General features: G+C 51.2%; 1 protein-coding gene across 1 annotated transcript in view; it reads left to right on the top strand.

Annotated features, from left to right (window-relative positions):
- The window catches only part of LOC140717617 (tyrosine-protein kinase Mer-like), an 80,446-nt gene extending 65,525 nt beyond the window's left edge, over positions 1 to 14,921 (top strand). Inside the window, exons 12-13 of the mRNA XM_073031192.1 lie at positions 5,865 to 6,001; positions 14,013 to 14,921. Coding sequence (XP_072887293.1) covers positions 5,865 to 6,001; positions 14,013 to 14,265 — 390 coding nt within the window. The 3' untranslated portion in view covers positions 14,266 to 14,921. The remainder of the gene's footprint in view (positions 1 to 5,864; positions 6,002 to 14,012) is intronic.
- The last annotated feature ends 1,549 nt before the right edge of the window (positions 14,922 to 16,470 follow it).

Genomic DNA, 16,470 nt, shown 5'->3' with positions numbered 1-16,470 from the left:
ATGAGCATTAATTTTGATAGGTCCCGGTAATTCCTCCCCTCCTAAACCCCTCCCTTCCCCTCAGCCGCCCATCACCTCCCTCTGCTGCCCCTCCTCCTTCCCTTTCTGCCACTCTTTACTTTATTGTCACCAAACAATTGATACTAGAGCGTACAATCATCACAGGGATATTTGATTCTGCGCTTCGCGCTCCCTGAAGTACAAATCAAAGTAAATATAATAAAAATTTAAATTATAAATCATAATTAGAAAATAGAAAAGGGAAAGTGAGGTAGTGCAAGTCAGGTCCGGATATTTGGAAGGTACGGCCCAGATCCGGGTCAGGATCTGTTCAGCAGTCTTATCACAGTTGGAAAGAAGCTGTTCCCAAATCTGGCCGTACGGATCTTCAAGCTCCGGAACCTTCTCCCAGAGGGAAGAGGGACAAAAAGTGTGTTGGCTGGGTGGGTCGTGTCCTTGATTATCCTGCTCCGACAGCGTGCGGTGTAAAGTGAGTCCAAGGGCGGAAGATTGGTTTGTGTGATGTGCTGGGCTAGGTTCACGATCTTCCGCAGCTTCTTCCGGTCTTGGACACAGGTCGTGATGCACCCTAGGAAAATGCTTTCTACAGTGCATCTATAAAAATCAGTGAGGCTTTTAGGGGACAGGCCAAATTTCTTCAGCTTTCTCAGGAAGTAAAGACACTGGTGGGCCTTCTTGGCAGTGGACTCTGCTTGGTTAGACCAACTCTCCTCTCCAATCAGATTCCTCCTTCTTCAGCCCTTCAGCGTTTCGGCCAATCACCACCCAGCTTCTTGCTTCATCGGCCCTCCTTGCTCCTCACCTGGCTTCTCCTGTCACCGTGCCCTCATTTCCCTCCCCTCAGCACCTTATTTTCACTTCTTGCCCCTTCCTCTCCAGTTCTGATGCAGGATCTCGGCCCAAGGCGTCGGCTCCTTAGCTGCTGCCCGACCCGCTGAGTTCCTCCAGCGTTCTGTGCGTTGCTTTGGTTAAGCTGTGGGAGGAGTTCACTACAACAGGACCAGCTCGCCTCTGGCAGGCATAAGTAGGTCAAATCTGATCCTCTGATTGGAGTCGATCTAGATGACCAGGTCTAGGCCAACTCCCCGGATGACATGGTGGTCCTGTCATGTATGATTAAATCTGAATCAGGTTTAATATCTCCAATGAATGTCGCGAAACTTGTTAACTTTGCGGCAGCGTTACGTAATAACAGAGAGGGGAAAAAACTGAATTACAGTAAATATCTTAAATAGTTCCTGGGTGTCAAGATCTCTGAGGATCTAATCTGGTCCCAACATATCAATGCAGTTATAAAGAAGGCAAGACAGCGACTGTACTTCATTAGGAGCTTGAAGAGATTTGGCATGTCAACAAATACACTCAAAAACTTCTATAGATGTACCGTGGAGAGCATTCTGACAGGCTGCATCACTGTCTGGTATGGAGGGGCTACTGCACAGGACCGAAAGAAGCTGCAGAGGGTTGTAAATCTAGTCAGCTCCATCTTGGACACTAACCTACAAAGTACCCAGGACATCTTTAGCGAGCAGTGTCTGAGAAAGGCAGTGTCCGTTATTAAGGACCTCCAGCACCCAGGGCATGCCCTTTTCTCACTGTTGCCATCAGGGAGGAGGTACAGGAGCCTGAAGGCACACACTCAGCGATTCAGGAACAGCTTCTTCCCCTCTGCCATCCGATTCCTAAATGGACATTGAACCTGTGAACGCTACCTCACTTTTTGAATATATAGTATTTCTGTTTTTTGCCCAATTTTTATCTATTCAATATGTGTGTACTGTAAATGATCTACTAATTTATTTTTTTCTTCTTCTTCTATATTGTGTATTACGTTGAACTGCTGCTAAATTAACAAATTTCACGACACATGCCGATGATAATAGACCTGATTCTAATAAATCAGTAGAGCAAAAACAGAAATAAAGAAGTAGTGAGATAGTGTTGATGGGTCCGATGCCCATTTAGGAATCGGATGGCAGAGGGGAAGGAAGCTGTTCCTGAATCGCTGAGTGCGTGCCTTCAGGGTGAAAAGGGTTCAAATTTGCTTTCTTTGGACTTCAGCAGGTTGAGGGGGGTAATCGTGCCAAAGCGTATAAGATTCCAAGGGAGCAGACTCGAGGAGCCAAATGGCCTAATTCTGCTCCTTTATCTTATGGCCTGTGTAGGTGCCGGACGGTGTGTTGGTTGTTAACGACGTCTCGCTGTATATGTGGTATATAAATTTCAGTCTTGAATCTTGAGGGCCTAGGGGAGAGGAGTCGGCTCAGGGTGGAGCAATCCTACGTAATGGCAGGAGAACCCTGAGAGGCCTAGAGGCCTGCTCCTGCTCTCATTTTCCTGTGTACTTATGCCCACAGAGGTAGGGATAAGCTGGCTAGGCTTTTCAACGTGAGGCTCGGTAGGTGTTGGTGAGCGAACGAATGGAGTCACTGACTGACCAAAGTCCCGGCCCCTCAGATCATACCGCACAGGCCCTTCAGCCCACAAAATGCTGCTGACCCGTCTACCCACTCTGAGTTCAATCAAACTCTTCTCTCCCCCCCTCCCCCGTCACCCTCCATTTTCCTATCATCCATGTGTCGTCCCCCCCGAGAGTTGTACAAATGCCCCTAATACGTTTGCCTCCGCCACCGCCGCGGGCGTTCAACGTGCCCACCGCTCTCTCAAATCACAAGCAGGAGAAGATCTGTAGACGCTGAAAACCCAAAGCAATGCACACACAAAATGGTGGAGGAACTCAGCAGGCCGGGCAGCATCCATGGAAAAAGAGGGTCGACCTTTCGGGCTGAGGCCCTTCTGAGTAAAGAACTTACTGCTGATGTTTCCCCCCCATACTCTCCTCCAATCGCCCTGAAATTATCTTTGTTAAGGGATGCAGGACGGTAACAGGCCTGTCTGGCCCAGCGAGCCCTCACCAACCCAGAAGAAACCCCCACAGTGGCAGGAAGAAAGCGCAAACACCCCACAGGCAGCGGTGGGGATTGCTGCTGTATCGGCATTGTGCTACCACGATGCCCCACTTCACGAGCTTACGCCAACCTTCCCAACGACTGCCCTGTCACCTGCGGCTAAGGAAGGCCAAAAGGCCTCTTGGCCTTCGTTGCTCGGGGACCGGCAGATGTGGGAGCGTTGCCAAAAGGCCAGGTGCGCGGAAGTGACGCAGAAGGGGAATCGGGACCTGGGCCGGATTCAGCCGCGGTCACGTTAAATGGCGGGAACCATCGTGCCAAGAGGCCTGAATCTCTAAAGCCCACAAAACCACGGTGCAGCTCGGCCCATCACGGGAAAAGCCCTCCCCGTAACCGAGCAAGGAGCTCTGCTACTAAAAAAAAGTAGAAAGAATGCGTCATCAAAGACCCCCATCAGCCAGGCCATGCTTTTTCCTCACCGAGGTTCAGGAGTCTTCGATCCCACACCACCCCAGGTTCAGGAACAGTTATTATCCTTCAACAGCAAGCTCCACTTATTTCCACTTGGCATGATTAACTTATTTAATTATTTATGGTTTTATATTGCTATATTTCTTCACTATTCTTGGTTGGTGCAGCTGTAACGAAACCCAACTTCCCTCGGGATCAATAAAGTATGTCTGTCTGTCCATCCTGAACCAGCATTGTTAACTTCACTCACCTCATCTCTGAACTGATTTCACAACCTGTGGACCCACGTTCAAGGACTCTACAACTCATGTTCTTAATATCTATCTGTCTACCTATTTATCTGTCTATCTAATCTATCTATGGGTGTCAAAGTAGTTGTTGTGACGTGTCTAGTGTGGTCGTGCAGTGGGTCGTGCTTGTCGCTCTCACTCTCAGCTCCCACCGCTGGCCAGCTGTCTCGCGGAAAGGAGAGCTGAATGTGTCAGCCTCTCCCTGTCAGTACACAGCCTCTCCGACAGCAAGCCTCGCGTCGCGCCTCCTCGCCGGCGACACACGGAAACCGAACTCCTCTCGGACTCGGGCTGAACTACAGAGGACAGGGAGGAGGTCCGGCCCCTGCACACGTCGCACGCCAGGCCCACCGGTGTGTGGACACGCCCTGGTGCCCGTGAACCAGATCCCCAGCTGTGGGTAAATAGCCCCACTACCTCGGGAGAGACGAAGGCTATGGGAGTAAAACCCAGACAGCAGATCCGGAGTGGAGCCCCTAAGGCGGCTGGACGTCACTGAACATCCTTCCGTCAGCTCCTGCGGCCGAGCCGGTGACAAACGTATCGCTTCATAAGCTTCCCTTCGGACTCCACCGGTGAGGCCGAGAGGGGGATCTTGACGACTGGGGCATCTCAGGATCTCCACACCGTCCGCCCAGGCTTGGGATGATGATCATCACCCATCGTCCTTCGAGACAGACGGGTGCCAACCACCCATCTATCTATCTAGCTAACCTATCGATCTGCATTTGCGCAGTTTGTCTTTTGCACGTTGGTTTCTTTGGCTCTATTGTCTTTCTTTGTATCTATTGTGAATGCCTGTACGAAAATGAATCTATGGTGAATGTACATACTTTGGTAATTAATTTACTTTCGACCTTTTGATCTTTGAAAGCTCCGTTGCCGTTTCTCGTTTGACATTATGGTTTCAAATGGAGATGGAACTAGAACCATTCCATATGATAACAGCTCCCCTACCCTCGGCCAATCCCTCTGCGCTCCCCATAGTGTTCGAGATTCTAGTTTACTTATCACATGCACCTTGAAGCGTCAAGGGGCATTTTTTTTTGCTGGTCCTGGTCCTGTACTTGCCAGAGTTTAGAAGGATGAGGGAAGATCTGATTGAAGCCCGAGATCTTTGGGCACAGAACTTGAAAAAAGTGACGCAACTGACTTTTAACATCGTAAATCAGCGAGTTGTTTGTTATGTCTCCCCTCTTGCTGTGAAATGGGGACAACTCTTTTTCCCTTATTAGGGAGGGAGAGAGCCTGTGGTATGTCAAATACCGGGTGAACGAGTAGTCTTTGGGGTACTGCAAGTCTGTGTCTTTATCGATGCTTTGCTGCACGCTCGAGTGCTCGGTGGGGGGTGCAGATGCTTTTTTGCTGGTGGGGGCTGTCGCTTAGCTGCTGCTTATGCATGGGTGGGGGGAGCTGGGGGTGGTGTGGGGTTCTAACATTTAACTGTCATTCATTCTTTGGGGCACTCCTCTGTTTTTGTGGATGGTTGCGGAGGAAAAGAATTTCAGGATGTATATGGTATACATTTCTCTGACATTAAATGGACCTGTTGAAACCTATCGAATATCGAAAGGCACGTGTTGGCGCCTGGCCAAGTGGTCAAGGCGTTGGTCTAGTGATCTGAAGGTCGCTGGTTCGAGCCTCAGCTGAGGCAGCGTGTCGTGTCCTTGAGCAAGGCACTTAACCGCACGTTGCTCTGCGACGACACCGGTGCCAAGCTGTATCGGCCTAGTGTCCTTCCTCTGGACAACATCGGTGGCGTGGAGAGGGCATGGGCAACTACCGGTCTTCCATACAATCTTGCCCAGGCCTCAGTCAACATCAAAATCAATGGACAGCCGAAAAAGAAGAGAAGATTGAAAGGCCTAGACAGAGTGGACGTGGAGAGGATGCTTCCTATAGTTGGGAGTCTAGGACCAGAGGGCATGGCCTAAGGAATAGAAGGCCATCCCTTTTAATGAGGGAGAATCACTCTAGCCAGAGGGTGGTGAATCTGTTTGGAATTTATTGCCACAGGCAGCCATGGAGGCCAAGTCATTTAAAGTGAAAGGTTCTTGGTTATTAAGGGTTATGGGTAGAAGGCTGGAGAATGGGGTAAAAAAGGGGAAATAAACCAGCCACAATGGAATAACGGGGCCTCCTGTTTACTCCACATCCCCCTCCCCGTTCACAGTGGGCCTTTGGAGTGACGATGTGGGAGATTGCTACCCAGGGAAAGACGCCGTACCCTGGCATACAGAACCACGAGATTTACGACCTCCTGCACGCAGGGCATCGGCTGAAACAACCGCCTGATTGTCTCGACAGACTGTAAGTGCCACCACCTCCCCTTCCCCATACTAATGCGATTCTCTGCGTCGGGGAAGGCCCCTGTAACCCGGGAGATCACGTAAGCAGAGGCGGTCAGAGCTGAGAGTGTTCAGCCCGGGCAAAAGACCTTGGGGAGAATTAACAGAGTTTTCAAGGATATTACCTGGGTAAAGGAGAACTTGATTCTAATAATGCACACAAGATGCTGGAGGAACTCAGCAGGCCAGGCAGCATTTCGAAAAAGGGCACGGTCGACATTTTGGGCCGAGACCCTTCGGCAGGACTGGAGAGAAAAAGCTGAGGATTAGATTTAAAAGCAGGGGGAGAGAACATGATGCCGATAGGTGAAACTGGGAGGGGGAGGGATGAAGTAAAGAGCTGGGAAGTTGATTGCTGAAAGAGGCAGAAGGCCACGGAAGAAAGGAAAAGAGGGGAGGAGCACCAGAGGGAGGCGAGAGAGGGGAAAGGGGATGGGGAATGGTGAAGGGGTGGGGGGCATTACTGGAAGTTTGAGAAATGATCATGCCATCAGGTTGGAGGTTACCCAGACGGGATATAAGGTGTTGCCCCTCCAACCTGAGTGTGGCCTCATCGCGACAGTAGAGTAGGCCATGGATGGACATATCGGATTGGGAACGGGAAGAGGAATTAAAATGGTGGCCACTAGGAGATCCCGCTGTCTCTGGCGGACAGAGTGTAGGTGCTCAGCGAAACGATCTCCCAATCTACATAAGGACTCACCGATATACAGGAGGCCACACCGGGAGCACCAGACACAGTAAGCGACCCCAACAGACTCGCAGGTGAAGTGTCGCCTCACCTGGAAGGACTGTTTGGGCCCTGAATGGTAGTGAGGGAGGAGGTGTAGGGGCAGGTGTAGCACTTGTTCCGCTGCAAGGGCAAGTGCCAGGAGGGAGATGAATGGGGAGGGACGAATGGACAAGGGAGTCACGTAGGGAGCGATCCCAGCGGAAAGCAGAAAGAGGGGGGAGGGAAAGACGTGCTTGGCGGTGGGATCCCGTTGGAGATGGCAGAAGTTTCAGAGAATTGTGTGCCGGACGCGGAAGCTGGTGGGGTGGTAGGCGAGGGCAAGAGGAATCCTATCCCTGGTAGGGCGGCGGGAGGATGGGGTAAGAGCAGATGTGCGTAAAATGGAAGGGATGGGGTTGAGGGCAGCCTTGACAATGGAGGAAGGGAAGCCCCTTCCTTTGAAAAAGGAGGAGGACTCCTTCATTCTGGAGTGAAAAGCCTCATTCTGGGAGTAGATGTGGTGGAGATGGAGGAATTGAGAGAAGGGGATGGTGTTTTTACAGTAACGAGGCAGGACGAGGTGTGGTCCAGGTAGATGTGAGAGTCCATGGGTTTATAAAGGGCATCGGTGAATAAGCTGTCTCCAAGGTTAGAGACAGATCAAGAAAGGGGAGGGAGGTGTCGGAAATGGACCCGGTGAACTTGAGGGCAGGGTGGAAGTTGGAGGCAAAGTGGATGAAATCGACGAGCTCGGCACGGGTGCGGGAAGCAGCTCCAATGCAGTCTTCGATGTAGCGTGGGAAAAGTGCGGGATAGTCACCAGCGTAGGCTCGGAACATAGACTGTTCCACGTAGTCGACAAACAGGCAGGCATTGCTGGGTCCCATGCCAGTGCCCGTGGCTACACCCTTTGTTTGAAAGAAGAGGGAGGAGGCAAAAGAGAAATTATTAAGAGTGGGGCAGGTTCCTCCACCCCACACCTCCCGTTTTGGTTCCTACCCAAGATCCACAAACCCGCTTGCCCAGGTAGACCCATTGTCTCAGCTTGTTCCTGCCCCACTGAACTCATATCTGTATATCTTGACTCTTATTCCCCCCTTGGTTCAGTCCCTTCCTACCTACATCCGTAACTCTTCACAGGCTCTGGATCTTTTCAAGGATTTCAAGTTCCCTGGCCCCCATCTTATTTTCTCCATGGATGTCCAGTCCACATACACCTCCATTCCCCACCAGGAAGGCCTCAAAGTTCTCTGTTTCTTTCTGGACACCAGACCCAGCCAGTTCCTCTCCACCACCACTCTCTTTTGCCTACTGAAATGTCCTCACACTTAATAATTTCTCCCTTGGCTCCTCCCACCTCCTTCAAACAAAGGGTGTAGGTGTCGATTTCATCCACTTTACCTCCAACTTCCACCCTGCCGTTAAATTTACCTGGTCCATTTCTGACACCTCCCTCCCCCCCTTTCTGAATCTCATTGGCGCTGTCTCCGGAGGCAGCTTATCCACCGATGTCTATTACAAACCCACAAACTCCCACAGCTACCTGAACTATACCTCGTCCCATCCTGTTACTTGTAAAAACGCTATCCCCTTCTCCCAATTCCTCTGTCTCTACCACATCTGCTCTCACGATGAGGCTTTTCATTCCAGAACGAAGGAGATGTCCTCCTTTTTCAAAGAGAGAGGCTTCTCTTCCTCCACCGTCAACGCTGCCCTCAACCACACCTCTTCCATTTTACGCAGATCTACTCTTACCCCAGCCTCCCGCCTCCCCACCAGAGATAGGGTTCCTCTTGTCCTCGCCTACTACCCCACCAGCCTTCGTGTCCAGCACATAATTCTCCGTAACTTCCGCCACCTCCAACTGGATTTCACCACCAAGCACATTTTTCCCTACGTGACTCCCTTGTCCATTCGTCCCTCCCCACTGATCTCCCCCCCCCCCCCCCCGGCACTTACCATGCAAGCAGAACAAGAGCTACACCTGCCCCTACACCTCCTCCCTCACCACCATTCAGGGCTTCAAACAGTCCTTCCAGGTGAGGCGACACTTCACCTGCAAGTCTGTTAGGGTCATCGACTGTGACCGGTGCTCCCGGTGGCCTCCTGTATATCGATGAGACCCAACGTAACACATACACTCGGTCCGCCAGTAAAAGCGGGATCTCCCAGTGGCTGCCCATTTTAATTCCACTTCCCATTCCCATTCCGATATGCCTATCCATGGCCTGTGTGGGCGCATGGCCTAGTGGATAAGGCATCGGCCTAGTGATCTGAAGGTCACTGGTTCGAGCCTCAGCTGAGGCAGCGTGTTGTGTCCTTGAGCAAGGCGCTTAACCACACATTGCTCTGCAATGACACCGGTGCCAAGCTGCTTGGGTCCTAGTGCCCTTCCCTTGGGCAACATCGGTGGCGTGGAGAGGGGAAGGCTTGCCGCATGAGCAACTGCCGGTCTCCCATACAACCCTGCCCAGACCTGCGCCCTGAAAACCTTCCAGGCGCAAATCCATGGTCTCACGGGATTAACGGATGCCATGGCCTCCTCCACTGACACCCAACACCTTACATTCCGTTTGGGTAGCCTCCATCCTGATGGTATAAGCATTGATTTCTCAAACGTCTAGTAATGTTCCCCTCCCCTTCACCATTCCCCATCCCCTTTCCCCTCTCTCACCTCATCTCCTTGCCCGACTATCGCCTCCCTCTGGTGCTCTGCCTCCCTTTTTCTTTCTCCCACGGCCTTCTGCCTCTTTCAGCAATCAACTTCCCAGCTCTTTGCTTCATCGCTCCTCCTCCCGGTTTCACCTGTCACCTTGTGTGTTTCTCTCTGCCCTGCCCCCCCCTCTTAAATCTACCCCTCAGCTTTTTTTCCCTCCAGTCCCGATGAAGGGTCTGGGCCCGAAACGTCGACCGTTCGCTCTTTTCCACAGACGCTGCCCGGCCTGCTGCGTTCCTCCGGCATTTTGTGTGTGTTGCTCGGATTTCCAGCGTCTGCAGATTTCCTCGTGTTTGTGACCTGACTCCAATGGCCGCATTGTAAACGGGGTGGGGGATGCAGGGTTAAGGTGGATGGCCACAATAGTTCTGCTTCTGGGGTGGGGTCAGAGGCAGATACATTAGGGACATTTAAGGTAGGCTCATGGATGATAGAAAAATAGAGGGCTACGTGAAAGGAAAGGGTGAGTTTGATCTTAGCGTATTTGGTCTATTGATTCTGCTCCCCCATTCCATCATGGCTGATCCAATTTCCCTCTCAGTCCCCAATCTCCTGCCTTCTCCCCGTATCCCTTCATGCCCTGACCAATCAGGGATCTATCAACATAAAGACTTGGCCTCCACAGTTGCCTGTGGCAACAAATTCCACAGATTCATCACTCCCTGGCTGAAGAAATTCCTCCTCCTCTTCTCCGCTCCAAAGGGACGCCCCCCCCCCCCCAATCTGGTCCTAGGCTCCCCCACCATTGGAAACATCTTCTCCACATTCACTCTCTCAAGGCCTTTCACCATTCGAGCGGTTTCAATGAGGTCACCCCCCACCCCCCCCCCCATTCTTCTGAATCCCAGTGGATACAGGCCCAGGGCCTTCGAACGCACTTCGCGAGCCATCTCGTATTGATCAAAAAGAAAAGAGCGGAACTAAATTAGCGATCTTCATGTTCAAATCGGCGCAACTGAGCGTTCCAATTAGCGGAATAATGAAGTTAGCGTAACTGATTAGCGTATTTCAGCAGTCTAATAAAGGCCAGCAAGAAAATCTCATTCCCTGTTGACTTAAACAATGAACAAAACAAGAATATGTAGGCATCGGCATTATCTTACACCCCGCCCCAACCCACGTGCTGGATTACCATAATAAATACACTACAAAGTTTAGACAGAAAGTGGATATGTGGCTCCAATGGACCGAAAATAGATACATGGCTCCTATAATACCAAATGACTTGGCCTCCACAGCCATCGGTGGCAGCCGGTTCGGGCGGTTCGTTTAATAGGCAAGAGGACAGCAACGCATAACCGTCATTCCTCAAGGGGTTCCAAGATTCATTTATTACCACTGAATGTATAACCCTTGAGATTTGCTTGCTCGCAGGTAGCTGCAAATAGCAAATAGCTGAAAGAGCCCGCTTAAAGAAAAAAAATTCAAATTAAAAATAAAAGACCAACACTCATAGGAGAAAGTTTTTAAAAAAATACAGATCTTGCAACAACTGAAGCGAATAGCAGCATCCCGAGCCAAAACCGAGTCCTCAGATCCGATCCCCTGGAGTAGGCCCCGAAGCCTGGGCATCGCATTAGCGGGCACGGAGCCCGGCAGCCCGGGCCGGTCTTTCAGAGTGAACGTGGAAGGAAAGTGGCTCAGTCACTGGAAATCAATCCTCCCCGTCCGCGAGCCCGTTCCTTAAACCCTTGGGCTTTGAAGCCGATCTTTAGCGATCACAATGCACAGACGTAAGGGAAGGTTTAAGTAGGTCAATAAGACATCGGAGCAGAATTAAGCCATTTGGCCCATCGATACTGCTCTGGCATGCTGTCATGGCTGACTAATTTTCCCTCTCAAAACCCATTCTTCTGCCTTCCCCCACCCCCAAACCCCGTAACCGTTGACACCCTTACGAATCAAGAAACTGTCAACCTCCAGTTTGAAATATACCCAATGACTGGGCCTCCACAGCCGTCTGTGGCAACGAATTCCTCAGATCCACCACCCTCTGATAAAGAAATTCCTCCTCATCTCCATTCTAAAGGGACATCCTTCTATTCTGAGGCAGTGCGCTCCGGTCCTAGACTGCCCCACTATAGGAAACATCCTCTCCACATCCATTCTATCTGTGTCCTCTGGTCCCAGACTCCCCCACTATAGGAAACATCCTCACCACATCCATTCTATCTGTGTCCTCTGGTCCCAGACTCCCCCACTATAGGAAACATCCTCTCCACATCCATTCTATCTGTGTCCTCTGGTCCTAGACTCCCCCACTATAGGAAACATCCCCTCCACATCCATTCTATCTGTGTCCTCTGGTCCTAGACTCCCCCACTATAGGAAACATCCTCTCCACATCCACTCTATCTGTGTCCTCTGGTCCTAGACTCCCCCACTACAGGAAACATCCTCTCCACATCCACTCTATCTGTGTCCTCTGGTCCTAGACTCCTCCACTATAGGAAACATCCTCTCCACATCCACTCTATCTGTGTCCTCTGGTCCTAGACTCCCCCACCACAGGAAACATCCTCTCCACATCCACTCTATCTGTGTCCTCTGGTCCTAGACTCCCCCACCACAGGAAACATCCTTTCCACATCCACTCTATCTGTGCCCTCTGGCCCTAGACTCCCCCACTACAGGAAACATCCTCTCCACATCCACTCTATCTGTGTCTTCTGGTCCTAGACTCCCCCACTATAGGAAACATCCTCTCCACATTCACTCTATCTGTGCCCCCTGGTCCTAGACTCCCCCACTATAGGAAACATCCTCTCCACATCCACTCTATCTGTGTCCTCTGGCCCTAGACTCCCCCACTACAGGAAACATCCTCTCCACATCCACTCTATCTGTGTCCTCTGGTCCTAGACTCCCCCACTATAGGAAACATCCTCTCCACATCCACTCTATCTGTGTCCTCTGGTCCTAGACTCCCCCACTATAGGAAACATCCTCTCCACATCCACTCTATCTGTGTCTTCTGGTCCTAGACTCCCCCCACTATAGGAAACATCCTCTCCACATCCACTCTATCTGTGTCCTCTGGTCCTAGACTCCCCCACTACAGGAAACATCCTCTCCATATCCACTCTATCTGTGTCCTCTGGCCCTAGACTCCCCCACTACAGGAAACATCCTCTCCACATCCACTCTATCTGTGTCCTCTGGTCCTAGACTCCCCCACTATAGGAAACATCCTCTCCACATCCACTCTATCTGTGTCCTCTGGTCCTAGACTCCCCCACTATAGGAAACATCCCCTCCACATCCACTCTATCTGTGTCCTCTGGTCCTAGACTCCCCCACTATAGGAAACATCCCCTCCACATCCATTCTATCTGTGTCCTCTGGTCCTAGACTCCCCCACTACAGGAAACATCCTCTCCACATCCACTCTATCTGTGTCCTCTGGTCCTAGACTCCCCCACCACAGGAAACATCCTTTCCACATCCACTCTATCTGTGCCCTCTGGTCCTAGACTCCCCCACTACAGGAAACATCCTCTCCACATCCACTCTATCTGTGCCCCCTGGTCCTAGACTCCCCCGCTATAGGAAACATCCTCTCCACATCCACACTATCTGTGTCCTCTGATCCTCCCCCCCACTATAGGATCCTCTCCACATCCACTCTATCTGTGTCCTCTGGTCCTAGACTCCCCCACTACAGGAAACATCCTCTCCATATCCACTCTATCTGTGTCCTCTGGCCCTAGACTCCCCCACTACAGGAAACATCCTCTCCACATCCACTCTATCTGTGTCCTCTGGCCCTAGACTCCCCCACTACAGGAAACATCCTCTCCACATCCACTCTATCTGTGTCTTCTGGTCCTAGACTCCCCCACTATAGGAAACATCCTCTCCACATCCACTCTATCTGTGTTCTCTGGTCCTAGACTCCCCCACTATAGGAAACATCCTCTCCACATCCACTCTATCTGTGTCCTCTGGTCCTAGACTCCCCCACTATAGGAAACATCCTCTCCACATCCACTCTATCTGTGTCCTCTGGCCCTAGACTCCCCCACTATAGGAAACATCCTCTCCACATCCACTCTATCTGTGTCCTCTGGTCCTAGACTCCCCCACTACAGGAAACATCCTCTCCATATCCACTCTATCTGTGTCCTCTGGTCCTAGACTCCCCCACTACAGGAAACATCCTCTCCACATCCACTCTATCTGTGTCCTCTGGTCCTAGACTCCCCCACTATAGGAAACATCCTCTCCACATCCACTCTGTGTCCTCTGGTCCTAGACTCCCCCACCACAGGAAACATCCTCAGCACCGGCAGACCCAGTGACCTTCAGGTTACTAGGCCGATGCCTTATCCGCTAGGCCACGCGCCCACACGTGGTAAATTATTATTGTGTATATTACTATTCAGTACTTTATTATTAGTTGATATTATTATTTATTAAGAGTTGCTGCTATAACGAAATAATTTCCCTCTCAGGATCAGCAAAGTACTTACTGTTATTATTGTTTTTGAACGGATGTCTCTGGGTTCAGGGCTCTCTCCTCTGACTGCTGCCCTCTCTTTGCAGGTACCACCTCATGTTCAGCTGCTGGTTCCCGAGGCCAGAGCAGCGGCCGACCTTCAGCGAGCTCCGGTTGAGGCTCCAAGAGCTCCTCTCCGCCCTGCCCTCCCTGGACGACCAGGACGTGGCCCACTACATAAACATCGGGGCCCAAGGGGTGACGGACGAGCGCCCTGACCGGACGGGTGGGGTGGAGAACACCTATGCAGTGGAGACGGACGAGGAGGAGGAGAGGAACCTCTGCGGAGGAAAGTTTTGAGCATCGTGGGCACGACTCGGACTAGTGTGGATTGAAACTTTGGAGCGTGCCACGGGGTGTAATTTTTCCTGGCGTCGTTGTTCCTCGAAAGTTATCTGCTTTCGACAGGGAAACACGGCGATGATGGAGCGCGAAGAGGTAGCTGCGGAAAGGACGAAACGCCTTCTGCCACTTCCCTGCGTGCTCTCTGAAAACGAGGGCAAAGTCGGAAGAGGAGACTCGATGAGACAGCCTCCTCTCAACTTTCAGCAAGCATCTGCGGAAAGAGCAACTTAACATTCCAATCGAAGTGCCTTTTTGCTTTTAATACAGGTTTCTAGACGCTGCTATCTTTAAAAAATTCTTTCTCGCTTTCAGAACCCAAGTTGCTCAGGGGCTGATGAAAAGAAAACACAGAAATGAGTTCCCTGAGCTGTTGAAATTGTCAAGAAACAGGTCTGGTGGTGGCTCCAACTGCGTTGGTGACTTGTGGCATTGTAATAGCTCCTGCGTGCCACCAGATGGTGCTGACGAAATACGGATGTGCCAGACCTGGTCACTGATTCTTCCCAGCGCAAAGGGAATGGGAATCAGGTTTACTATCATCGAAAAAATGTCGCGAAATGTGTTATTTTGCAGTGGCGGTGCAGTGCAATAAAGAAATGATTTGAAACTTATGTGGAAGAAAAATAAATTAGTGAAAAAAAGCGGGCAAAAGTAGTGAGTCAAGGCCAATTTATACTTCTGTGTCAAATCTAAAAATGTAACTGCGCGTCGTGGCGACGCAGGCCACAACAACTGTGATTGGTCCGCTCGGCAGCACCGCATTTCCGGTTCTTCGTCTCCGCCTTTTTCGAATTGAGGGAGAAGAAGAACGTGAGTTGTCAAATCTGCCTGCCGGCATCCGAAAATATTTGAAACGCATTTCCTCGTCCGTGTCTCTCGGTGGCCGGACAAGCACAGAAAATTCACCCTCCTTCTGCCTCGATCCGTTCAATGGTCGTACTCACCATCTCCTCCGACGTCTTCTCTCTTTTCTGCGTTGCAGTAATTTCACTAAAAGTAACCCTTGTTCAGCATTTATTATCTCCAACTCCAACGTGATGCGCTCAGTCGCCATTGTTTGAAGTTCATGAAGAAACTCTACACAGTGGCATAGAAACCCCACCGCCAACTAGCGTTTTGGCGGTGAATTGCAGAGCGACGCAGACACACCAACGCACAGGTATAAATGCTCACAACGGCGCAGGCCGCTCACGAAGGTGTAGAACCTACACAGAAGTATAAATCAGCCTTTAGAGTAAGTGTAGAAATCGGACGGCAGAGGGGAAGAAGCTGTTTCTGAATCGTTGAGTGTGTGTCTTCAGGCTCCTGTACCTCCTCCCTGATGGCAGAGGGGAAGAAGCTGTTCCTGAATCGTTGAGTGTGTGTCCTCAGGCTCCTGTACCTCCTCCCTGATGGCAGAGGGGAAGAAGCTGTTCCTGAATCGTTGAGTGTGTGTCTTCAGGCTCCTGTACCTCCTCCCTGATGGCAGAGGGGAAGAAGCTGTTCCTGAATCGTTGAGTGTGTGCCTTCAGGCTCCTGTACCTCCTCCCTGATGGCAGAGGGGAAGAAGCTGTTTCTGAATCGCTGAGTGTGTGCCCTCAGGCTCCTGTACCTCCTCCCTGATGGTAGCAATGAGAAGAGGGCATGTCCTGGCTGGTGGGGGTCCTCAATCATGCCTTTCTGAGGCACCGCCTTTTGAAGGTGTCTTTGATGGTGGGGAAGGCTGGTGCATACGATGGAGCCGGCCGGGTCTGTGACTTCCCGCAGCTTTTTCCAATCCCATGCAGACGGCGATGCAACCCAGTTAGAATGCTCTCTATCCTCTTCATCTGTAGAAATGTGCTCGGGTCTTTGGTGACGTCCCACGTCTCGTCAAACTCCTAATGAGATATAGCCGCCGGGGTGCCTTCTTCGTAATTGTGTCGATAGGCCAGGCCCAGGGTAGATCTCCAGAGATGTTGCACCCAGAACGATTGGTTCAGCACTGCTAACTCCCCTCCCATTGAACCCACTCTCCTTTCCTCATCCCCCGCACCTAATTCTCCCTTGAAAGCTCCGAGCGAATTGGCGGCTGGTTCCTGATCCGATCCAGAGGTCTGTGAGGTCAAGGACGAGGCATAAAGCTCCTGACGGAGGGTCTCGGCCCGAAACGTCAACAGCGCTTCTCCCTATAGATGCTGC

This window comes from Hemitrygon akajei, chromosome 28 (assembly GCF_048418815.1).
Source record: "Hemitrygon akajei chromosome 28, sHemAka1.3, whole genome shotgun sequence".
Taxonomy (NCBI): domain Eukaryota; kingdom Metazoa; phylum Chordata; class Chondrichthyes; order Myliobatiformes; family Dasyatidae; genus Hemitrygon; species Hemitrygon akajei.
The sequence above is the reverse complement of the archived record's forward strand: the minus strand, read 5'-3'. Positions and strand labels throughout refer to the sequence as shown.